Source organism: Phacochoerus africanus, chromosome 1, assembly GCF_016906955.1.
Source record: "Phacochoerus africanus isolate WHEZ1 chromosome 1, ROS_Pafr_v1, whole genome shotgun sequence".
NCBI classification, from domain to species: domain Eukaryota; kingdom Metazoa; phylum Chordata; class Mammalia; order Artiodactyla; family Suidae; genus Phacochoerus; species Phacochoerus africanus.
In genome coordinates, this window is record NC_062544.1 from 47554151 (window position 1) to 47580582 (window position 26432).

The 26432-nt window shown below is 38.9% G+C and overlaps 1 protein-coding gene across 3 annotated transcripts; it reads left to right on the top strand.

Moving 5' to 3' along the window:
• The first annotated feature begins 585 nt into the window (after positions 1-585).
• Positions 586-21437, top strand: MOCS2 (molybdenum cofactor synthesis 2). 3 transcript variants are annotated; one of them, XM_047762790.1, is made up of 6 exons: positions 586-679; positions 1648-1769; positions 14821-14948; positions 15769-15919; positions 16788-16911; positions 20529-21437. In XM_047762790.1, exons 1-6 carry the CDS (start codon positions 662-664, stop codon positions 20604-20606), a joined length of 621 nt encoding a protein of 206 aa, XP_047618746.1. In that variant the 5' UTR covers positions 586-661; the 3' UTR covers positions 20607-21437. The 3 variants fall into 3 exon arrangements, with proteins under 3 accessions (XP_047618746.1, XP_047618845.1, XP_047618836.1); XM_047762880.1 differs by lacking the exon at positions 586-679 and adding an exon at positions 3122-3266; XM_047762889.1 differs by lacking the exons at positions 15769-15919; positions 16788-16911; positions 20529-21437 and adding an exon at positions 3122-3266.
• The last annotated feature ends 4995 nt before the right edge of the window (positions 21438-26432 follow it).

Below are 26432 nucleotides of genomic sequence, written 5' to 3' on the forward strand. Positions count from 1 at the left end.
TTACATTTGGTGTACTGAGTTACCATCGCTGGCTTATGACTATCTCACCTCCAGAATCGTGAGCTCCAAGGGCCGCCAATTATATCCACATAACTACGTAATTTAAAAGAGGTCTTGTGGGTAAAAAGTTGGAGACGTTAGATGAAGTGTGCGGACAAATTAAGCAGCTAGTAAACAGGAAAAGTGTAAATTTGATACAGTTCGAGTGTCAACATACGCTGAACGCTTTAAGTCTTTATGAAACAGTAATCATAAACCAGAAGGCAGAGTAGATATAAAACATCAGAACCCTACAGGTGAGTGAACTGAAAAGCCGAACTTCCTTAACTTAGATGGCAGGTATCTACGAAAGTTCGAGGGCTGCTCTCTCGCACCTCGGACTCTCGTCCTAGGAGAAAGGCATGAGTTGTCAGCTCTTTTCCCACTTAGCGACACGCATAGCTTTCACTCAGCACCACTGCCCACCCACAAGAGAACGGATACCAAGCTTTTCGCTGGGCGGTCGGCGAGACCAGCGCCACGGGGAGAACAGCGGGGCGGAGCTAGCTCTGCGCATGCCCTGCTTGAGCGGAAGGGGGTCAGCAGGTTGCGCCTGCGCACTCTGTACACTAGGCGCCTCCGCCTCCGCGGCCAGGATACCAGGCGAGGGTTTCCTGGCGGAATGGTGCCGCGGTGCCAGGTAAGGGTGGAGAGACCTTTGAGAAGTGTCTTTCCTTGCCCCTCCCCTCCACAGACCTGGCCCTGCTCAGCCAGACCCCGGCGACTGCCACCGCCGCACTGGCCCCTCCTGGCTTCAGAGGCTTTGTTCTGGCCTTCTCAAGGAAGGTCAAGTCCATTGCGTGAACTCTTGTTGCGTGACGGTGTGGAAGACCAGCTGGTTTCTAAAGGCACCAGCTATCTTTGCCCTTCCTTGTCAGATTGTTCGTTTTTAAGAAATCGAATTTTCAATTAAAAAAGAAATGCACTTAACTAAGCGCTCTATGATGAAATCTGTGTTTTTGCCAACCCTCTGATTATTTGGTAGAGAATAATTTGCTCTGAGTGACAGGTGGGTTATTTTATGTGGTCGGATCCCTTAGATATATCAGGCTGCCTGCAGAGGTTTGTCCTAGAAAATAACCAGTTAATCCTGTATTTCAGACCCATCTGCTTTTGTAAATATCAGGGTTTGTATGTTGCATAACTTAATCCTGGACAGCTGGGTTCAGTGTAATGTAGACTGGAATCAAAGGTCACATGACAACCATGAAATATATATCTCGCACTTATTTGGTTACTTATTTTGTGTAATTCATCTAGACTCAGACATTTGTTCATTGCTTAAGTATTTATAAAAGGTGCTGTAATTTTATGTCAAAGACCTAACTTCATGGTTTCTAAGAAGATATTGTTAGGATTTTAGTTGTGGCACACATACATTTATAGAACTAAAAAGCATCTGGAAATTAGAATTTTACTAAAAACAAAAATTTTTCAAAATTTGAACTTGTAGATATACTGAAATTTTTATGGGCACTTAATTTTCTCTAACTTATATAAAGTCTATTTGGTTAAAGTAGTAAATAAAACAAACAAACAAAACCAATCATGGACAGCTAGAAAAGAACTACGAGTTGTTATAGTTAAAAGTATTTTCTTTCTTTTCAGGTTGAAGTGTTGTATTTTGCAAAAAGTGCTGAAATAGCAGGAATTCGCTCAGAGACCATTTCTGTGCCACAAGAAATAAAAGCATTGCAGCTGTGGAATGAGATAGAAACTCGCCATCCTGGGTAGTTAAAAAATTTATAGAATGCATATGATTAGCACTTTTAAAATTTAAAAATGTGTGAGTAAATGATAAAAGTAAATTTTGATTTCCATGCTTAATGTCAAGAGGATCATTAGTTGTATTTTTCTGGAGTTACTTTTGAAAAGTTAAGTTCTAGTATTTAAAAACACAAGATTTCTTCAGAAAGTTTAAAGATATTTTACTGAAAAAACATAGTGAGTTGGAATACTCCCAAAAGGACATTATTATATTTGCTTTTAAAATTTACAAGATACTGAAAATGAATATTCTACATTTTTATAACATTAAGTGAAAATGTTATAAATTCTGTTAAAAATGTGTGCTTTAAACTTTTTTGTCCCACCCTGTTTTTAGAGAGCTCAAGATAGAAATTTCTAAGATTCAAAGAAAAAGAACAAACATTAGGTGCTGCTGAATTTGAGTTTTTGCAATATTTGATTTTTTTTTTATGGCTCTTGAAAATGTATAATTTTACTGCTATTGGTTTTTTTGAAACAAAATATATAAAGGTAGCTTATGTGAACGTGTTTCAGGAATATTATTAGAGTCACTTAAGTCCGTGTGGATGTTTAACTTGGAAGTCTTAGTACAGTGTAAAAGGTAGTTTGCAGTGTATGTTCAAAAAGAAAATTATTCCTTCTTGATTTCATATCTAAGTTTTTAAGGTGCCCTGATAATTGATGAAACATGAGGCCTCCGTCCCACTACTTGTGTACTTAGGTGAAAAGTTCCTGGGGAGGGCATGTGCCGATTAAGAAATTTTCCTTTTTTTTTTTGTCTTTTTGCCTTTTCTAGGGCCGCTCCTGCAGCATGTGGAGGTTCCCAGGCTAGGGGTCTAATCGGAACTGTAGCCACCAGCCTACACCAAAGCCACAGCAAGGCAGGATCCGAGCCGCGTCTGCAACCTACACCACAGCTCATGGCAATGCTGGACCCTTAACCCACAGAGCAAGGCCAGGGATCGAACCTGCAACTTCATGGTTCCTAGTAGGATTCGTTAACCACTGCGCCATGACGGGAACTCCTTTTTTTTTTTTTTTTTTTTGACCTGGTCTGAATGTTGGCTGCAGTCTAGTGTTTTTTTTGCTTGTTTCTTTGTTTAATTCCCCAAGACACACATCACCCAATAAAGAATTGTTAGCAGTTTACTGTGTTCTTTGTGGTGAACAATTATGTTCTTCAGTGAATATATCTTTTCTCTGCAAAATTTGAGTTATTTTAATTTTGCAGATGATGCTTCATAAAGTAATATTTATATAATTTTGATTGCAGCTGAGGAGATTTGGGGCCTAACAGCATTGATACATCTAATTACATATTTTTTCCTCTCAGATTGGCTGATGTCAGAAATCAGGTGATACTTGCTGTTCGTCACGAATATGTCGAGCTTGGAGATCAGCTCCTCCTGTTGCAATCAGGAGATGAAATTGCCATTATCCCCCCCATTAGTGGAGGGTAGTGCTTTCGTGCCACCTGGGTATGTGAGATACGTTCTTCTCAGCCTATCTTGTAGAGAAGGATCATACAGATGGTAACTTGCATGTGGTTTGCTTTAACTGCATACTCTTTGTAAGGCTGTGTGCACCAACTCTTGTTAAAGCAGCAACTCTCTATGGGTACAGACAGACTTATAAATACCTATCATCTCTACATCAGTTCTGTTGTGAACAGTTTAATGTCATTTTGATGTGTTCATTCTATTGACTTAACATGGTTTACTGAGACTTTATTTTGTGTCGGGCACAGTGCTAGACACTGAAGTATTAATATCCCTGTTTTGTAGGAGGGAAAACTGAAATTCAGAAGTTAAAAAACTTGTCTATCATCACCTAGCTAGTTAAGTGGCAGAGCCAACATTTGAACTCAGATTATTGGATTCTCTGTGTACTTTTTCACAAAAATGCTTATTAATACTGGATAATAGCTCTCCTGGGTGCAGAGGAATGTAGAAAAAATGCATAGCTGAAAAGTAAGATCACTCTTTTTTTTTTTTTTTGGAAACTTACCATTTCCCACATATAAAGAAATGGCTTTATTATCATTATCATCATCAGTATTACTTTTGTCTGCACCTGCAGCATATGGAAGTTCTGGGGCCAGGGATCGAATCTGAGCTGCAGCTGCAACCTGTGCCACAACTACAGCAGTGCCACATCCTTAACCCACTGCGCCAGGCCAAGGATCAAACCCTCGCTGTTGCAGAGGCAATGACAGATCTTCCTGTGGTACAGCAGGAACTTCAAAACAGCTTTATTATTATAGCTGTATTTCAAATGGCTTTAGGACGCATGCCATCTTTCCATCTTTTCGAATAGTATAGTCTATATATGAGTAGGATAATGTGTAAGAATATCTCTTAGTATAGCAGGAGAGACAGAATGAGGCTTAATCTGTCAACCTAGGAATATGTTGTAGAAATTAATAATCATCCCTAATTAAAAACTCTTGTTCAGAGTGAAAGAAAACTTTCTTTTTTTTTTTTTGTCTTTTGTCTTTTTTGTTGTTGTTGTTGTTGTTGCCATTTCTTGGGCCGCTCCCGAGGCATATAGAGGTTCCCAGGCTAGGGGTTGAATCGGAGCTGTAGCCACCGGCCTACGCCAGAGCCACAGCAACGCGGGATCCGAGCCGAGTCTGCAACCTACACCACAGCTCACGGCAACGCCGGATCGTTAACCCACTGAGCAAGGGCAGGGACCGAACCCGCAACCTCATGGTTCCTAGTCAGATTCGTTAACCACTGCGCCACGACGGGAACTCCTTTTTTTTTTTTTAATTTATTTATTTATTTATTTATTTATTTGAAAGAAAACTGTCTTAATTTGATGGTGTTTTTCTCAGAAATCAAGAGTAAGTATCCTACTCAATGGCAAAACTTTGCCTTCATGAAAGCACAGAACAAGCCAGGGGTGCTTATTTATTTTTTTTTTTTCCATTCATTTTCCCCCATTCTCCTGGAGGGCAGTACCCCAAAAAGTGAAGAGCAAATATGGCAAACAAATTGCCTGGTGTGTCAGTAGATACTGGATTTTCTTAGTCGTCCTATTTGTAAATCATAGAATTCCTTCTTAGATATTTGGAATTCAGTTTTATTGGAAACTGTGGTCACCATGTCACCATCATGATTATAGAAAAATGCTATTCTTTGAAGTTCGGGAAATTTATTTTACAATGGGCTGCCGTTGAAGGTGTGTTTGTGTGGTGATTGGATCTGTTCTTAGAGAAGACTGAGAAGACACTCAACAGCATTTTGTGTTATTTGAGTGTGTTTGGCAGGATTTGTAATGTGCACTTATAGAATCCATGTTCTTAAGAGTCGGGTTGTGGGAACTCACTGTGGTCTGAAGTTCATAGACCATGTTTGGGTTATCGAGGTTGTGCTGCACGAAGTGGAGGAAGCTCAGGGAGCATGTATAGGAGCTTGAAACATCCTGGACTCTAGTGCCATTATGAATAATTTTTTGGTAGCATGATCCTGTGATCTTAAACATCCCTTCCCCAGTCCCCAGACTCTTTCTCAGAACGCTGTTATTTTCATAAGTTAACCCTACTTGTTTTTTTTAAGATAAAATTTATTTGAGCCACGTTGGTCATAAAAATAAACAAGGGACTTAAGAATACCTAAATTAACTAGTGGATAAACATGTATTTGGTCTTTATTTTTCCTAGTAAGTACATATTTATGAAATAAAATTTTATAAAAGACATTGAAATGATTTATTAAAATTCGTGTTAGTAAACAATTAACATCAAGCATTATCCAAAAGGTCAATATAAACTTGCATTGTTTCCCGGTGATTGTTTTCTTATATATCAGTTCACCAGATCATTCCTCTGTAAGGCCATATATTAGAATTGTGTAAAAATTTATGTTAAAATAACTCCATTTTGTTAAATATGTTTAAAACATTCAACTTGCATGAGTATGTGGAATGACTGGCCAACAGGGAACTGCTGTATAGCGCAGAGAACTCTACCCAATATTCTGTGATAATCTATGTGGAAGAATTTGAAAGAGAATGGATGTGTGTATATGCATAACTGAATCACTTTGTTGCATAACAAATTATCACAACCTTGTGAATCAACTGTACTTCAGTAAAGCTTTAAAAAAATTAAAAAATAGAAAAGTTAAAAAAGTTTAAAGTAGGAGTTCCCATGGTGGCACAGTGGTTAACGAATCCAACTAGGAACCATGAGGTTGCGGGTTTGATCCTTGGCCTTGCTCAGTGGGTTAAGGATCCGGCATTGCCATGAGCTGTGGCGTAGGTTGCACATGTGGCTTGGATCCTGCGTTGCTGTGGCTCTGGCATAGGCCAGCGGCTACAGTTCTGATTAGGCCCCTAGCCTGGGAACCTCCATATGTCGCAGGAAGTGGCCCTAGAAAAGGCAAAAAGACCAAAAAAACCAAAAAACAGTTCAAAGTAGAATAAAAAAATATTCAACATGAGGAAAGATAAAACTGCTTTTATGTTTTTAAGATTTTTTGTATTATAGTTGCTTTACAGTGTTCCATTAATCTCTGCTGTACAGCAGAGTGACCCGGCTACACATACTTATACATTCTTTTTCGCACATTATCCTCCACCATGTTCCATCACAAGTGATTAGATACAGTTCCCCATGCCATACAGCAGGATCTCATTGCTCAGCCACTCCAAATACAGTAGTTTACATCTACTAACCCCAAACTCCCAGTCCAGCCCACTTCCTCCACCACCCCACTTAGAAACCACAGTTCTGTTCTCCATATCCATTATTTTTTTTTCTGTAGATAGGTTCATTTGTGCCATATATTAGATTCCAGATATAAGTGATATATGGTGTTTGTCTTTCTGACTTCACTTAGTATGAGAGTCTCTAGTTCCATCCATGTTGTTGCAAATGGCATTATTTTGTTCTTTTTTATGATTGAGTCGTATTCCATTGTGTACATGTACCACATCTTCTTAATGCATTCATCTGTCAGTGGACATTTAGGTTGTTTCCATGTCTTGGCTATTGTGAATAATGCTGCAGTGAACACAGGGGTGCATGTATCTTTTTGAATTGTAGTTTTGTCTAGATATATGCACAGGAGTAGGATTGCTGGGTCATATGGTAGTTCTATGTTTGCTTTTCTGAGGTACCTCCATACTGTTTTCCATAATAGTTGTAGCAATTTACATTCCCACCAACAGTGTAGAAGAGTACCCCTTTCTCCACACCCTCTCCAGCATGTTATTTGTAGACTTACTAATGATGACCATTCTGACTGGTGTGAAGTGGTACCTCATTATAGTTTCAATTTGTATTTCTCTAAAAATGAGTGATGTTGAGCATTTTTTCATGTGCCTGTTGGCCATCATATGTGTTCTTTGGAGAAATGTCTATTCAGGTCTTCTGCCCACTTTTCAATTGGGTTGTTTTTTTGCTTTTGAGTTGCATGAGTTGTTACATTTATATTTTGGAGGTTAAATCCTTGTCAGTTGCGTTGTTTGAAACTATTTTTTCTCCAATTCCGTGGTTTGTCTTTTTGGTTATTTCTTTTTATGGTTTCCTTTTCTGTGTAAAAGCTTGTCAGTTTGATTAGGTCCCAATTGGTTTATTTTGTTTTTATGTCTATTGCTTTGGGAGACTGGCTCAAGAAAACATTTGCATGGTTAATGTCAGAGAATGTTATGCCTATGTTCTCTTCTAGGAATTTTAGGGTATCTAATTTTTAAATCTTTAACCCATAATGAGTTGACTTTTGTGCCTGCTTTGGGGGTGTGTTCTGGTTTCATTGATTTACAGGCAGCTGTCCAATTTTCCCAGCACCAGTTGCTGAAGAGACTGTCTTTTTCCCATCTTATATTCTTGCCTCCCTTGTAGAAGATTAATTGACCACAGGTGTCTGGATTTATCTCTGAATTCTCTATTCTGTTCCATTGGTCTGTATGTCTGTTTTTGTACCAGTACCACACTGTCTTGATTAGTGTAGCTTTGTAATATTGTCTGAAGTCTGAGAGAGTTATGCCTCCTGCTTGTTTTTTTCCCCTCAGGATTGCTTTGGCAATTCTGGGTCTTTTATGTTTCTATGTAAATTTTGGATTGTTTGTTGTAGTTTTCTGAAAAATGTCATGGGTAATTTGGTAGGGATTGCACTGAATCTGTAGGTTGCTTTAGGTAGTATGGCCATTTAAATGATATTAATTCTTCCAGTCTAGAAGCATGGAATCTTTCCATTTCTTTGAATATTCTTTAATTTCCTTGATTAATGTTTTATAGTTCTCAGCATATAAGTCTTTCATCTCTTTGGTTAGGTTTATTCCTAGGTATTTAACTTTTGGGGATATAATTTTCCAATGTATTGTGTTTTTATATTCCTTTTCTAATATTTCATTGTTAGTATACAGAAATGCAACTGATTTCTGAATGTTAATCTTATATCCTGCTACTTTTCTGAGTTCATTGATCAGTTCAATTAGTTTTCTGTGGAGTCCTTAGGGTTTTCTGTATATAGTATCATGTCATATGTGTAGGATGACAATTTTACCTCTTCTCTTCCCATTTGGATACCTTTTGTTACTATTGTCTCATTGCTGTGGCTAGGACTTCCAGTTCTATGTTGAATAAAAGCGAGAGTGGGCATCCTTGCCTTGTTCCAAATTTTCGTGGGAAGGCTTTCAGCTTTTCTCCTTTGAGTATCATATGATTGTGGGTTTGTCATAAATGGCTTTTATTATGTTAAGGTATGGTCCCTCTATACGCCCTTTGGTAAGACTTTTTATCATAAATGGATGTTGGATTTTGTCAGATGCTTCTTATGCATCTATTGAGATGATTAAGTGGTTTTGACTTTTCTTTTGTTGATGTGGTGTATGCTGTTGATTGACTTGTGTATGTTGAACCATCCTTGTGAACTTGGGATGAATCCCACTTGGTCATTGTGTATGATCTTTTTTTATATGTTGTTGGGTATGGTTGACTAAAATTATGTTGAGAATTTTTGTGTCTATATTCATCAAAGTTACTGGCCTGCAATTTTATTTTTTGATAGTATTTTTGTCTGGTTTTAGTATCAGGGGGATGGTGGCTTCATAGAGTGTCTTTGGGATTATTCCTGCTTCTTCAACCGTTTGGAAAAGTTTAAGAAGGATGGGTATAATTTCTTTGTATGTTTGGTAGAATTTGCCTGTGAAACCATCTGGTCCTGGACTTTTGTTTGTAGGGAGTGTTTTTATTACATATTCCATTTCATTTCTAGTGATTGATCTGTTCAGTTGTTCTATTTCTTCTTGATTCAGTTTTGGCAGGCTATAGATCTCTAGAAAGTTTTTCATTTTTTCTAGGTTGTCAAATTTTGTTACAGTATTCTCTTATGGTTTTTTTTTTTTTTTTGTATTTCTGCAGTATCCATTGAGATTTCTCCTTTTTGATTTCTTACTTTGAGTTCTTTCTCTCTCTTCTTGATGAGTCTGGCCATAGGTGTTCAATTTTGTTTACTGTTTCAAAGAACCAGCTTTTGGCTTTACTGATTTTATTCTTTTGTTTTTCAAATGTCTATTTTATTTATTTATTTATTTATTTGTCTTTTTAGAGCTGCACCCGCAGCATATGGAGGTTCCCAGCTAGGGGTCGAATCAGTGCTGTAGCTGCCGGCCTATGTCACAGCCACAGGAATGCCAGATCTGAGCCGCCACTGTGACCTACACCACAGCTTACAGCAATGCTGGATCCTTAACCCACTGAGCAAGGCCAAGGATCAAACTCGTGTCCTCATGGATACTAATCATGTTCATTAACCACTGAGCAATGACAGGAATGCCTGAATCTCTATTTTACTGATTTCCTCTCTGATCTTTATGATTTCTTTCCTTCCGCTGACTTTAGGTTTTGTTCTTTTCTTCTAATTCTTTTAAGTGGTAGGTTAACTTGTTGATTTGAGATTTTTTTTCTTCTTTTTTAAGGAAGGCCTTTTTGCTCTGAATCTCCTCTAAAAATGGCTTTTGTAGTATCCCATAGATTTTCAATGGTTGTGTTTTCACTGTCATTTGTCTTAAGGTTTTTTTTTGTTGTTGTTGTTGTTGTTTTGTCTTTTTGCCTTTTCTAGGGCTGCACCTGTGGCATATGGAGAATCCCAAGCTAGGGGTCTAATCTGAACTGTAGCCACTGGCCTACGCCACAGCCACAGCAGCACCAGATCTGAGCCATGTCTGTGACCTATACCACAGCTCATGGCAACACCAGATCCTTAACCCTCTGAGCAACCTCATGGTTCCCAGTCGGGTTTGTTAACCACTGAGCCATGACGGGAATGCCTTAAGGTATTTTTTTAGTTTCCCTTTTGATTTCCTCCTTGAACCATTGGTTTTTTAGTAGCATATTGTTTAGTCTTCATCTAGTCAGTTTTTTTCTCATTTCTTTTCCTGTGATTGATTTCTAGTTACATGCCTTTGTGGTTAGAGAAGATGCTTGAAATAACTTGTGTACTCTTAAATTTGTTGAGGTTAGTTTTGTGCCCCAGTATGTATGGTCAGTCCTTGAGAATGTTCCATTTACCTGTGAAAAGAATGTATATTCTGATTTTTTTGGATATAATGTCCTGAAAATGTGAATTACATCTAGCTTTTCTGTTGTGTCATTTAGGATCTCTGTTGCCTTATTGATTTTCTGTCTAGAGGGTCTGTCCGTTGATGTGAGTGGGGTGCTAAAGTCTCCTACTATTATTGTATTCCCATCATTTTCTCCTTTTATGTCTGTTAGTATTTGTTGTATGTATTTGGGTGCTCCTATATCAGGGGCATATATATTGACAAGTGTAATTATCCTCTTCTTGAATGGATCCTTTTATCATTAAATAGTGTCCTTCTTTGTCTTTATGGCCTTCGTTTTAAAGTCTGTTTAGTCTGATAGAAGTATTGCTGCTCCTGCTTTTCTATCTTTTCCATTCACATGAAATATCTTTTCCCATCTCCTCACTTTCAATCTATATGTGTCCTTTGCCCTAAAGTGTTTCTCTTGTAGGCAGCAGATTGTAGGTTTTTGCTTTTTTATCCAATCTGCCACTTTGTGTCTTTTGATTAGAGCATTTAGTCCATTGATATTTAAGGTTAATTATTGATAGATATGTATTTATTGCCATTTCAAACCCAGCTTTCCAGTTGATTCTATGTTCCTCTTTTGATTGGACGATTTCCTTTTATTTTGTGCTTGTGTTCTTTTCTTTTTAGTTTTTGTGAATGTGTTGCTTGGTTTTGATTTGTGGTTGCCCTGTTTTTCAAGTATGTTAATCTCTTCCTATATCTACTTGCTTTATGCTTTAGCCTGATAGTCATATTGGCTCAAGCACATTCTTAAAAAAAAGAGTCTAGATTTTCTTACTTTCCTTCCCCACATTTTATGATTTCGAGGTCCTGTTTTAACATCTTCATGTTTATCCTTTTGCTCTTCCTTGTGTTTATTGTTGCTTTTACAATAGGGTTTTTTTTTTTCCCCCTTTTAATATCTGTATACTGGTTTATTTAAGTAATTGCTTTCCAGTTGTAATTTCTTCCATCCTATTTCTTTCTTTCTTTCTTTTTTTTTGTTTGTTTGTTTGTTTGTCTTTTTGTCTTTTTAGGGCCGCACCTGCAGCATATGGAGGTTCCCAGGCTAGGGGTCTAATCGGAACTGTAGCCGCCGGCCTATGCCAGAGCCACAGCAATGCAGGATCCGAGCCACGTCTGTGACCTACACCACAGCTCATGGCAACTCCAGATCCTTAACCCACTGAGCAAGGCCAGGGATCAAACCCGCAACCTCATGGTTCCTAGTTGGATTCATTAACCACTGAGCCATGACGGGAACTCCCCATCCTGTTTCTTCTTAATTCTTTTTTATTTAGAGGAGCCCTTTCAGTATTTCTTTTAGAATGGGTTTAGTATTGCTGTACTCTTTCAATTTTTGTTTGTTGGAGAAATTCTTTATTTTTCTTTCTATAGTAAATGATATTCTTGTTGGGTAGAGTAGTCTAGGCTGCAAATTTTTCCCTTTTAGAACTTTGAATATATCTTGCCACTCTATTCTGGCCTGTAGTGTTTTTATAGAGAAATCAGCTGATAGCCTTATGGAAGATTCCTTATAATTAACTATGTTTTTCTCTTGCTGCCTTTAGAATCCTCCCTTTATCTTTAACTTTTACCATTTTTATTATAATATGTCTTGGTGTGGGCCTTTTTGGGTTCAGCTTGTTGGGGCCCTCTGTGCTTCCTGTTCCTGTATCTTGATATCAGTTTCCTTTAGATTTGGAAAGTTTTCAGCCATAATTTCTTCAAATGTATTTTCAGTCCCCTTTATTTTTTCTTCTTCTTCTGGAATCCCTATTAAGTATAGATTGGTTCACTTTATATTATCCCATAGATCTCTTTTATTGCTTTCGTGTTTTTTCCATTTGGTTTTCTGTCTGCTGTCCTGATTGGGTGATTTCCATTATTCTGTATACCAAGTCACTGACTCGTTCCTCTGTCTTTTCATTCTGCTCTTCAGTGCCTTAACTCAGCTTGCGTCTTTGCCAATGAATTTTCTAATTTTTGTTGGCTCATCCTTATATTTTCTAGTTCCATTCTAAATTAATCTGCATTAATGTTCATATCTGCTCTTAATTGCTTCACATTCACTCTTAATTCCTTCAGTATTTTTACCATCTTATTGAACTCAGTGTCTGTTAGACTGCAGAGATCTGTTTCATCATTTACTCCTTCAGGTGAATTCTCCTGTTCTTTTAACTAGAAATGGTTCCTGATCTTCATTTTGCTTATATTTTTATCATTCTGTGAGTTTAGGAAAACCAGCTACTGTAGTCTTGGAGGGCTATTTATATGTGAGAGTGCCCTTGGGTATTTTGTGTCAGTTTACCATTTATTTTTGGCATGAGAACTACTTAGTTGATGCTTTCTGTCTCTTTGCTCAGTGTATTCAGGCTGTTATCCCTTTGATAGGGTACTGCGTGTGTTTCCAGGGAGTTGGAGGGAGTGGGCAGGGCTAGTAGCCAGTACCTGGTTCATGGGTCCTTGACAATGGCAAGGATTTTCAGGAAGGAGGCACAGGCTGCTTCTAGTTGCAGGCCCCTAGGAAGTGTCAGTGAACCTCAGACCGGTTTAGATGGTGCCCGGAGCATTTGGCAGTGGCAGTGGCATTGGCAGGGCATGTGTGTTCCCAGGGGAGTGAGAGCAACAACAGGTTGCTTTGCCCTCCTCTGTACCTGCCTCTGAAGTACCTGGGGTTGTAGGTGGTACCTGTACATGGACTGCTAGTGGTGGTGGGCCATGCCCACCAATGGAGTCTGAGATGACTTGAGTTTTTCCCCACCACCTGTAGACCATACAAGAGGCACTCCCATCATACTTAGCCCATGTGGGAGGCACCGCCACCTGTAGCCCACGCAAAAGGTGCCTCACTGTCTGTAGCCCCACCCTCTGGGAATCTATGCACATGTGCAGAGAATGACATTCTATGGTGATTTCCCCTCCTCCTCTTGCCCTCCCCAGAAATGTTGCCTTGCTTCTCCTGTGGGCCCCGACCTCCTCGTAGGGTGCTTTGCTCCCCAGCCCTTGGTGTATGCATCCCTAGCCCTGCAGGCTGTTTCCCCATAGCCAACCCTAGTCCTATTCCCAGAACTGACCTCGAGAGATTGAGTCTCAGTGCCCAGCCTCCTCCCAAGCATCTCAGGCTGTGGTGTCTTAGGACATGGTACTGATGGTCTGTGCAGTACTGTCTCTGCTTTGCCCTCCTCAGTCCAGTTGCACTTTTCTCTGAAGCTTTGAGGTCCCCCTCAGCCAATCTCCCGGTGAGGAGGCTTTCCAGGGTATAGGTTCCTTTCCTCTTTCACAGCGTCCCCTCAGGAGTGCTAGTCCCATCCTGATTCCTTTCTCTCTCTCTCCCTTTTTACCCCCTTTTAATCTGCCCAGTTATATGAAAGGTTTCTTGTCTTGGCCTTTGTGGAGGTTTAAGGCCAGCATTCAGTAGATGTTCTGAGTGAATTGTTCTACATGTAGTTTTGTTTTTTTTTTTGAATTTTTTTTTTTGTCTTTTTTTTGCTATTTCTTTTGGGCCGCTCCCATGGCATATGGAGGTTCCCGGGCTAGGGGTCGAATCGGAGCTGTAGCCACCGGCCTATGCCAGAGCCACAGCAATGCGGGATCCAAGCCGCGTCTGCAACCTACACCACAGCTCACGGCAACGCCGGATCGTTAACCCACTGAGCAAGGGCAGGGACTGAACCCGCAACCTCATGGTTCCTAGTCAGATTCGTTAACCACTGCGCCACGACGGGAACTCCTAGTTTTTTTTTTTTTTAAATGGGTTTGTGGGAGAAGGTGAATTCCATGTCTTACTCCTCTGCCATCTTGATCCTGCCATCAAGTTATCCCTACTTGTAATTCCATTTTATTGCTTCATTCTTCCTTTCAGCTTGAGTGCCCTGGGTACAGGAGCCAGGTCTTTTGTTCCCTGGCCCTTAGGGAGTATGTAATAAATGCTTGCCATTCAGCAGGGCAGTAGAAATGCAAGGCAAAGAACTTTTCCAGCATCTGGTAGGTATGTGTGCAGTCCACTCCCTTATTTCCTCACTTAATTGAGGTTTTACCTGATTGTGAAATGGACCCAGTTCCTGTGGGGTCTCCATCATTTCTGCCTGCTCACCTTTTTAGATGAAGAAGGCAGTTCTGGGTGTGGTGCTTGGTGACATAGCAGTTAGAGGTGATGTGTATGTAGATGAAGGTGTCAGTATCTGAGAATGGATGAAGTGGTAAGAGTAGTAGTTCCAGAATTTGGAATATGTTGGCATAGGAGATTACTTTTTAAGTAATCATGTCAATGGTAAATTCCTCTATATCATGCTTCGTTCATTACGGATATTTGTAAAATTACCAAGTTTTGCTAAAATTTTACACTTGCTTGTTTGTATCATTCAGATCAAATCATGCCTCCTAACACATCTAATGTAGAAAAAAATGTACATTGAAACACAGCCTGTAAGTTGGGTGTTTTACTTCTAGAACCAGTATTAAGGTTTAGTAATATCTTATTTCTAGGAAAGATATGAATGAAGTTGAAGAGAAATCTAAAGATATAATAAAGTTCACCTCTGAGAAACTTTCAATAGATGAAGCTTCACAGCTGGTGATTTCTCCTGTCTGCGGTGCAGTATCCCTATTTGTAGGTGAGTTGTAATTTTCACAGCATCTATTGAGCATACAAGATAATAGGAATTAGCAAGTTTTCTTATGTTCAGTGTTAATAGAGGATTTTAAAATGCTGAGCAGTAAGCCCAGATTACCCATGGTGGTGAGTAGAAATTTTTTTTAGTTCTTGACGTTCCCATTGTGGCACAGTGGAAACGAATCTTCTAGAATCCTTAAGGATGTGGGTTCAATCCCTGGCCTTGCTTAGTGGATCAGCGATCCATAGTTGTTGTGAGCTGTGGTGTAGGTCTCAGACTCAGCTCGGATCCCGAGTTGCTGTGGCTCTGGCATAGGCTGGCAGCTACAGCTCCGATTCAACCCCTAGCCTGGGAACCCTAAAAAAAATTATTTTAGTTCTTGTTTTAATAAGCTTCAAATTAACCTATGTTAAAGGCAAAAAAAAAATAGAGTAAAAGTCATTATTAGCAGGGAGAAGTCTCTGTTTTCCAGATATTGAGTGGAAAAAAATGGTAGCGATAAAAACTTAATTATAATCATGGGAACATAATGTTTTCCTATTAAGGATCAAATGCTAATTGTTAGAAAGAGAATATATACTGGTTTGTCATATGAGTGTTTTCAGTAAATTTGGTTAATCAGTGTCATTTTATTTACTGATCTTTGTGATAATTGTCTTTTATTTTTCTAATCAAGTTTTTGTTTTTAAAAAATTTCAAAGGAATTTTTAGACAAATTGGTATGCTACTTGTCTGTTCAAAAATAACTTTTTCATTCTATTAATGTGCTATTTCTGTTGTGGAGAGAAAACTGAATTGTTTTTTGTTTGTTCATTTTTAGGAACTACAAGGAATAACTTTGAAGGCAAGAAAGTCATTAGCTTAGAGTATGAAGCATACCTACCAATGGCAGAAAATGAAGTCAGAAAAATTTGTAGTGACATTAGGCAGAAATGGCCAGTCAGACATATAGCAGTGTTCCATCGACTTGGGTATGATTTCCTTTATCAGTTGTAAAAAGTATAGTTATTTTCTGGCTTTGTCCTAATTTTGATTGTGGAATTTTTCATTGGCATCCTTCAGTACCCTGAGAGGGAGGTTTGTGTATTATTCTGGCAGACAGTGCCTTTAAGTCTGCTTGTTACACTGTAACATTTGGAGCCTGGCTGATGCTGTAACAAAATCCAAATGTGCAAGACTCTTAGTCCCAGTGCCCCACAGCCTGTGCTGATGTGCGCTAAAGGCCAGGAGGTTTGTTTTCAGAACTCTTTTGTAGTCTGGACTCTGTTTATGTGACAGTCTGGTAGAGGTAGATTTTGATGTAAGGTCATTAAATTTGCCTTTTTATACCACTAAACAGTGGAGTTCCAGATTTTGAAAAGAACCCAGCAGTGGAACTAAATCTATCATCTGTTTAGTTATTACTTTGTTATTAGTAACTATAATTTCATTAATGATGTTATCAATCCTATTATTTATTATTTTATTGCTACTAATATTTTTAGTTCTAAGTTATATTGATAAATATGCAATTACTTTGTATTTCTAGGCATTACAGCACTGTGCCTCGTTACTTCAAATCAGATATTTGTTGAATCAGTGGTTGTTTTTCTTCTTGGTGCCCATCTAATACATGTAGTGGATAGATGCTAATAAATGAGTCACAACTTCAGCCTCTCCTGCTGAATGCTACCAGGATAAATTACTGTTTTCTAACTAAATGGTGTATTTAGTTAAGATAGAACTGAATGTTTAGTTCTAGGAATGTTTCACTGGAATTTTTTTTCCCATTTTTAGTAGATTCTTTAACATGTAGCTTCAGAGAAGATGATGAATTTTTTCATCTTCATTTTCTTAAAGCTTAGTTCCAGTGTCAGAAGCTAGCATTATCATTGCTGTGTCATCAGCCCACAGGGCTGCATCACTTGAAGCTGTGAGCTATGCCATTGATAATTTAAAAGCCAAGGTGCCCATATGGAAAAAGGTATGTTAAGAAAATATCTAATTTTGTTTTTGACATGATTTTTCTTGGAAATTTTAAAGATTAGGGAAGAAGAATACATACAGAGTTTGTATTCATGGGCCTTCCGTGACGTTATAGAATCTTGTCTATGAAATAGTGTATTTAATCTCTTTTCCAAGATTTTTAAAGCATGAAAAATATGTGCCCCAAAGAATGCATGACATGGAGTAGGCCTCAATAACTGGTAACAATTAGAATTCCTAGTGTGGAACGTTCCATTGGTTCATATATAAAGTAGTGTCCCTTGGATTAGAATTCCCTTGAAATAGAGGGTTTTTCCTTTGGAGAGTGGGAATAATGCATGGTTCTTTAAGCAGTGGCTAAAGTAGAGATTTCTCAAGGCAAAAGGGTGTTCTCCTGGAGCTCCTTCATTTTAAGAGAAGTGGGGTATTACCTCCTTGGAGAAAATGCACAGTGAGTGAATATTTAAAAACCTAAGTTGGAAATTGTAGTTTGTTTTCTGTTCATAATCAAACACATCAATAAAAGCATACAGTTCCCTGGTTACATAGAGGATTCTAAAGAAATGGAAAGGCCTCGTTCCTGATGTCTCCCTGGATGTGGTAACCTCAACATAGGCTCATTCTGTACTCTCCAACACATATCACTGCACTTAAGAGCCTAGGATTGCCCACAGCATGGTGGCTGACAGGCCTGCTGAGGGGTGCATGCTCTACCAGCAGAGCAGAAGGCCAGACTGGAGGACCCAGAGGGAGCCCTTCCAGGAGCCTCCTGCCTCAGTCAGTGGTGAGATGAGCAAATTGGACTCTGACTCAGCACCTGTGAAATTTAGGAGCATATTTTCTGAATAAAAACTGAAACCCATTGTTATAAGGGGCTACTTAGGGATTAGAGAATAGGCTATGTAAAAGGAATCTTAGTGAAGCTCAGAGTTCTGGTTGCTTTGCTGTGAACAAGGCTGCCATACTTTTGATAGACCATGAGACAGGCCCCTGTAGAGTGCAAGGTAGAGAGAACATTCCAGAATGAATTCTATCACAGAAATGACATCAAAGCCACAGTGATAGATCACCTCACACATGTTAGAATGGCTATCATAAAAAGAAAAAATATAGCGAATGTTGGTGAGGATGTGGAGAAAAGTGAACTCTAGTGTACTGCTTTGGGGAATGTCAATAAGTGTAGCTACTATGGAAAACACTATGGAGGTTTCTCAAAAAAATGGAGCTACTATATCCAGTGGAAATGGAAACAGGCTCTTAAAGATAACTGCACTTTCACGTTCATTTCAGCATCATTAGCTACAGCCAAGATATGGAAATACCTTAAGTATCCATCAACAGATGAATGGATAAAGTTGATATGATATATTAATACAATTGAACATTATGTAGCTGTGAGAAAGAAGGAAATATTTCATTTTGCCACAGTGTGGATGAAATTTGAGCGCATTAGGCTATGTAAAATATGTCCAGTTGAGAAAGACAGATACTGTATGATACCACTTATATATATATATATATATATATATTTTTTTTTTTTTTTTTGGCTTTTTGCTATTTCTTGGGCCGCTCCCGCGGCATATGGAGGTTCCCAGGCTAGGGGTCGAATCGGAGCTGTGGCCACTGGCCTACGCCAGAGCCACAGCAATGCGGGATCCGAGCCACGTCTGCAACCTACACCCCAGCTCACGGCAACGCCGGATCGTTACCCCACTGAGCAAGGGCAGGGACCGAACCCGCAACCTCATGGTTCCTAGTCAGATTCGTTAACCACTGCGCCACGACGGGAACTCCCCACTTATATATTGATCTTAAAAAGCCAAACCATAAGAAACAATAGAATGGTGGTTTCCAGGGGCTGGGGTTAAGGTGAACAGGGAGATGATGGTTCAAAGGTACAGACTTCCAGTTATAGGATGAATAAGTTCTGGGGTCTAATTACAGAATGTTGATTATTGTTAATATTGTATTATGCTTGAAAGTTGTTGAGTGAATAGATTTTTAATTTTCTCACCACAGAAACAAAAGATAATTATGTCATAGAGGTGTCAGTAAAAATTGATATATGTATTTGCAGTATATAAGCATTTCACATCACCTCAAATATGTACAATGTTATATGTCAGTTATATCAATAAAACTGAAAAGAATTAAGATTTTTTTTTAAAAAAAGAGCATTCCAGGGAGTTCCCATTGTGGCACAGTGGAAATGAATCCAACTAGTATCTGCAAGGATGTGGGTTCAATCCCTGGCCTCGCTCAGTGGGTTAAAGATCTGGCATTGCCGTGAGCTGTGGTGTAAGTTGCAGACACGCCTCGAATCTGGCATTGCTATGGCTGTGGTGTAGGCCGGCAGCTATAGCTCCGATTTGACCGATAGCCTGGGAACCTCCATATGCCACAGGTGAGGCCCTAAAAAGTAAAAATAAATAAATAAATAAATAAATAAATAAATAAATAAATAAAAATTCCAGAATGAGCCGTGATCCTGGCTGGCAGAGCTAGCTCTCTTTATCTGGGAGGAAAGAATGGACAGCCAGCTGACAAAGCAGATGAGAGGGTAGATGCCCCTCCAAATAAGGGAGTGGGCAAGAGTTGGGCTATACTGTCATTTTTATGCTTTAAGGACTAGATGGGCTTTCTATTTACTTCTCTGTCTGTAGAGATTGGGAGGGTGTACAAGGTGTTTAGAGGACAATTTGGATTTCTACCTCTACAGAAATAGAATCTGACTAGAGAGTGAGAAGAGAAAGAGGGAGTTCCCATTATGACTCAGTGGTAACAAACCCAACTAGTATCCATGAGGATATAAGTTCGATCCTTGGGTTAAGGATCCAGCATTGCCATGAGCTGTGGTGTAGGTCACAATTGTGGCTCAAATCTGGCATTGCTGGGGCTGTGGTGTAGGCCAGTGGCTACAGCTCCAATTTGACCCCTAGCCTGGAAACGTCCACATACTGAGGGTGTGGCCCTAAATAGCAAAAAAAGAAGAAAAAAGAGAGAAAGTGATATATTCTTATTCCCTTTCCATCCAAAAATAATCTAAGTTCTAGTCTGGTTCTGGTCTCAGCCTGTGCTTTGAGCTCATTGGTTATACAGGCAAAGGGTGAACAGGTAGGTTAGTCATGTACTTATAGAGCAGTTGTTACCAGGACACAGTTCAGACATACATAAGAACCTATACAGTGTTGTTTCCGTTTTAAAGCTAATGGAATTATCCCTTCTGCCTTTGCAAAAGCACATTTAGAAAAGTGAAGTAGTAGGTGTGTCTGGGAAGGAAAAAAAATATTTATGAAGACCTTCCATCTTCCCTATATAACCTTGCCCAGGCTGTCTCTTGTCATGGTCCCAAGAGGGATTAATTGTTTATTACTTTCTGTGGTTGCATCTTGTCTTGGTAAGGCTTCTTGTATGTCATTTCTCCTGTTGGACTGGGTCCTTGAGTGTAGGGAGCATGTTTATTCATTTTTTTGCTCCCACTGCCTTATGCAAATGTCTATTGGATTGTTAAAAGAGCAGATTTAAATAGTTGTGATAGTTGCCTGATTTATTCAAATATATTTGCATTTATTAAAATGCTCTCTTTTGAATTCCTGCTGTGGTTCTGTTTTTTAGGAAATGTATGAAGAATCACCATCATCTTGGAAAAGAAACAAAGAGTGCTTTTGGCCAACGAGTGACTCAACCACTTAGGTTTTTAGAGTCCTAAAATTTAAACTTGGTGTAAACTCTTACCTTTAATCATGTTTTAATTTTTTTCTCCAGAAGACAGGTTACTGAACATAGTCTCTTACGTGACACTAGTGGAAAGAAAATAAATGAATGTTTAGATGAGGGCTTATATGGGAACTGGAGATAGAAAAAAGAAAGGCTTTAGGGAGAAAAATAGAAGAATAACTTAAATGTGAGAAAAGATGCCTGTGGGAAGCATATTATTCCATGACTGAGTTGTCATTTTAACTTGACTCACACTGAGTGAGGCCTCTCCTAGATATCTCTGAGGCTTGCCCCCAGCCTCTATCCCTTCACCCAGTGATGGCATTCTTATCAGGGATGCCTTTGGGGAATGGTGGCAAAACTGGAAGATCTAAAGTCTCCTTATCAGATATCCTTGATAATCATATATTTTTAGAATTTATATATTTAAAAAATAGGCTATATAAACATGATTTTAAAAGTTTAAAAGCAATATTTTCCTGTTTTTTAAAATTCAGTGGTAATGCCAAAGGTTTTTCATGATATGGAGATTTCTAGTATTTCAGAGTCTATAATCTTACCATAATACTTATATTTTATTAGTATTAGTATTAGAGCAATATATAAATTAGCATAAATTGTTGTAAAACAAGGCAGACGAGCAACAAAGGTGCTTTTTGTTATAGTGTTAATTATAAAATTGGGCCCACAACCAATTAAAAAGGAAAATTTTGTGATTATTTAGTAAAGCATGTTCAGATAATTTTAATTGCTTTAAGCAACATTATCATTAGTGAAGTCATTAATAAAGTTATATTTTCTGCAAGATCTTCATACTAAATAATGCTCCAGTTTTTGCTTGATCAATCTATAGACTATCTTGATAGATCTTAGTGTATAAGTTCATATAATTCTTTTTTACTGAAATATAGTTGATTAACAATATTGTGTTTCAGGTGTACAGCATAGTGATTCAGGGTTTTTTTTGCAGACTATATTCCATTATGGGTTATTGCAAGATGGTATAATTCCCTGTGCTGTGCAGTAAGTCCTTGTGGCTTGTCTGTTGTATGTATAGTAGTTTGTATCTGTTAATTCCAGACTCCTAATTTGTCCTCCCTCCCCTCCCTCTCCCCTTAAACCACAAGTTTGTTTTCTATGTCTGTGATTGTTTCTGTTTTGTATATTGATTCATTTGTGTTATTTTTTAGATTCCACATGTAAGTGATAGCATAAAATATTTGTCTTTGATTTATTTCACTAACATAATATTCTCTAGGTCCACCCATATTGCCGCACATTGCAATATTTTATTTTAATAGTGAGGAATATTCCAGTGTGTGTGTGTGTGTGTGTGTGTGTGTGTGTGTGTATGTGTATCTCACATCTTTTTAAGCCATTTGTGTGTTGATGGGCACTTGGGTTGCTTCCATGTCTTGACTATTGTAAATAGTCATGCCATGAACTTTGGGGTGCATGTATCTATTTGAACTACAGTTTTTGTGTTTTTTCCTGATATATACCCAGAAGTAGAATTGTGGGTCAATGGTTTTAGTTTTTTAAGGAACCTCCATACTGTTTTCCATAGTGGCTGCACCAGTTTACATTACCACCAGCAGTGTAGGAGGGTTCTTTTTTCTCCACACCCTCTCCAGCATTTATTATTTGTAGTCTTTTTGATGATGGCCATTCTTTGTTTTTTGTTTTTTTTTTAATTTTTAATGATTTTTATTTTTTCCATTATAGTTGGTTTACAATGTTCTATCAGGTTTCTACTGTACAGCAAAGAGATCCAGTCACACATAATATATCCATTCTTTTTTTTTTTTTTTTTGCACATTATACTCCATCATGCTCCATCACAAGTGACTAGATATAGTTCCCAGTGCTATGCAGCAGGATCTCATTGCTTATCCATTCCAAATGTAATAGTTTGCATCTATTAACCCCAGATTCCCGGTCCACCCCACTCCCTCCCCCTTCCCCTTGGTAGCCACAAGTCTGTTCTCCAAGTCCACGAGTTTCTTTTCTGTGGAAAGTTTTATTTGTGCCATATATTAGATTCTAGATATAAGTGATATCATATGGTATTTGTCTTTCTGTTTCTGAGTTACTTCAGTTAGTATGAAGGTCTCTAGTTCCATCCATATTGCTGCAAATGGCATTATTTTGTTCTCTTTTATGGCTGAGTAGTATTTGACTGTATACATATACCACATCTTCTTAATCCATTTATGATGGCCATTCTGAGTGGTGTGAGGTGATAACCTCATTGTAGTTTTGACTTGCATTTCTCTAATACTCAGTGGTGTTGAAACATCTTTACATGTGCTGTTAGCCAGCTGTTTCCCTTCTCTGAAAAAATATCTGTTTGGGTTTTATGCCCATTTTGTGATTGGGTTGTTTTTTCACAGTGTATAAGCTGTTCTGTATTTCGGATGTTAGCCCCAGCCCTTTGGTCTGCCCCAGCAGTTTGCCCATCAACCATCCAGGCTTGTCTTCAACCGGGTGTGGGACCCCATGACTGGGATGCCCATTCTGTGGCTTGACCTGCACACCCTGCAGGGAGGGTTCACCCCTGCAGACCTTCTCTTCCTTTCAGATCCCTTCTGAGTTGAGGGTGATGGTCCCAACGTAATGCCCTTTTCCCATCCTACCCAAGTTGTGTGGAAATCTTTCTTGCAGCCTCGGTTGTATAGGAGTTGTTCTGCCAGTTTCCAGTTAGTTTTCTGTGGGAATTGTTCCACATGTAGATGTATTTTTGATGTGTTTGTGGGGGGAGGTGAGTGCCGTGTCTTTGTACTCCACCATCTTGATCTGACCTAAATATTTTTAGAGTAATAAAATATCGGCATAATTTAGGGCAGTTGACATCATAAAATTTTCATTATACATATTGGGAACAAAGACATACTTTCATTAGATTGTTTTTTTGTGTTTTTTTAGGAATATTATTTTTTACAACTAGTGAAACATTTTTTTACCTCAGGAATTCATTTATTCAACAAATATTGACTACCTGTTCTGTGCTGTACACCCAGCAGTGGTCCTTGTCCACCAACCTTACATACCATGAGAAGATCCTGCATCCTGTCTTTGGCTGGGACCTACAAAACCTAAGGAATCTCCTGCTGATTTGGTGCTTATTCCTTAACCTGTCCAGAGATTGGGCCGGAAGAGTCCTGGGAAGGCAGGCAAACCCTCACCAACTGTTCCACTGTTCCCTTACTGATGTGGGGTTGCCTGGCTTGTCTCAACCTTACCCTTTCTGGAGTCAGTGCTTCCCTCTCCCTCCACCAAACTTTATCCTATTCCCATTGGAGAACAACGGCTGGCAGTTGGATAAGAGTACAGTTACATTCTATCATGAGGTTATTAGTCCACCAGATAGTTCCAGGACTTTGTACCCACATTCATGTGGTTTTTGTTTATTGCATATGTTCATATGAGTATGTGTGAATTTAAGGTTTTTTTACTCAGATATTTCTTTAGAGGATCTTCATTGATGATAATTATATTTTTTAAAAATCTAAAACACTCTCTAAACATGTTTTTAAAGAATCATGTCTTCATTAAGTAAGGAACACAGACTATTATGCTTTTAAGTCTCCAGACAGAGGTTAAAGGGTTAATGTGGGTCATGCTAAAATGGGGATGGAATGTCCCTGACAGTTTTTATTGCATTGCACTGGGTTTAAGTAGGGTCTTCATTGAAGTATTTTGTGATTTTGTGGATATTTTGCCATTTGGAAAGATGTCAAGTCACAATATATTTTCAGTATCTTTTGAGAGTAGTGATTAGGAAGCCAGAAATTTGAGTCTTGATCATGCGACCTTAGATTCCTGAATGAACCTATTAGAGAATTTGAAAACAATTCCTGGGTGTCTCTTGAATTCAGTCATTTCTTTATATGACTCCTCCATTTGTCACCTAAGCTACCACTCCATCTCTCTTGGACTGTTTCTGTGGCCTGGTGACAGCCCCCCTTCCACATCCCACTTAGGTCAGTTCATCATCTTGCTTGAACCTTTTCATAGGTAATCACATCTTAGGACCTCAGAATCCTCACCTACAAGTGAGCGGGCTCCTGCCTGCCCTCCTCATTGCTCTCGCTCAGGCTCCCTCCTCTGTGTGGCAGGCAGTAGGCGGCATTTCCCTTGGGGCCCTTACTTGTCCCTTTGTCTAGAATGCTCGGCTCCAGGTGTTTCCATAATCTGCTTCCTCGCTTTATTTCCTCACTTCCTGCCTGATTCAGTGTTACCTCCTCAGAGACCCTTCTCTGACTACCCTAGTTAAAACTGGAATCCTGTTCCCTTGCTCTGCTTTATATCTTGCTGTGGCACTTACCACTCACTACCTGATGTACTACATCTATTAGTTTATTTCCATAACTATACTGTCAACTTCTTGAGGCCAGGGGCTTTTGTCTCCATCATCACAGTGTCTGACCATGACATTCACAAGAGTTAGACATTCTCTTAAGGGGGTAGTGATTTGTGTGGTGTAGTTAGGCAGCTCACCCAGCAGAGGGCAGTAGAGCCAGGGCTATAGTAACAACAATTTAAGTTTGCTTTTTAGTTGGTTACTTTTATTTTGTACAGAATCAAAACGTTCGGTTCAGTTAGTAGCCTTTTTCTTTTAGTTAGGTTGGTGTGGTCCTCAGATGGAAATCAGTCCCTGTTTTTGAAAAAGATGATTTCCAATCTTTAGTTGGTTCTTAGTTTAAAAGGTTATATTAGGATGAGGAATTTTTAAAAATGCTCTGTGTAGTTTTAAAAAGCAATGTAGAATAAACAAAAGGAATTACTTTTTAAAAATGTATAAATATAAGACTTTTTTCCAGTTTGGGACAGAATAGTCGCTTGTTACAGGTCTTTAGCAGCACTTCCTAACCTACACTGTGATAAAAAAAAATGAACATACAAAGCACCCCAGACACACCTACTGGTAGTGGTTCTGCAGTAAGCTTCCCTTATGATATGGTTCACCAGAACTGAGGAAGGTGTGTGGGTGGGAAAGGCAGCACAAACCGCACAACCTTTGCATTGATGCATCTTCTGTGCAATGACAGCTGGTATGTATCTTGTTTTATAATTTCAGCACATTCATTTCAGCATATTTAATCCTTAAGAATATGTAAACCTACTTGCTTACTAGTAAATTTTTTTTGTGAAAAGCTATGCAGATGACTGCTCTTGCAGGCTGCAGCAGTTTGGCCATTTTTTTCCTTCTATTTCAAGTACTTATTTATGTCTAGAGGTTAAGATGTGCGTCTCAGACTTTAATATGAATCATCTGGCCATCTTGTTGAAGTTCCAGTTTGAATTCAGTTCTGTGTGATACCTGAGATCTGCGTTTTATAATAGGATCCAGATGATGCAGCACCTTCTACCTGTTGACCACATCAAGAGGAGCAAGGCTTTATGTCTAGTCCCTAAACTATGAAGGCAGTCTAAGGTTCCTGCAAAGCATCTTTGTGGCCACTGCTATTAATGTAAAAGGTTAGACACATCCTCCCTCTTCTCTACTGAGTCTTGAGTGTGTTCTGAAGCACAGTGAGTACATAAGTACAGTGAAATAAGTCAGAAAATTCAAATTCCAGGAGTTCCTGTTGTGGCGCAGCAGAAACAAATCCGACTGGGAACCATGAGGTTGCAGGTTCAGTCCCTGGCCTCACTCAGTGGGTTAAGGATCTGGCATTGCTGTGGCAGTGGTGTAGACAGACCAGCAGCAACAGCTCCAATTAGACCCCTAGCCTGGGAACCTCCACATGCCTCAGGTGAGGCCCTAAAAAGACAAAAAAAAAAAAAAGAATATTCAAA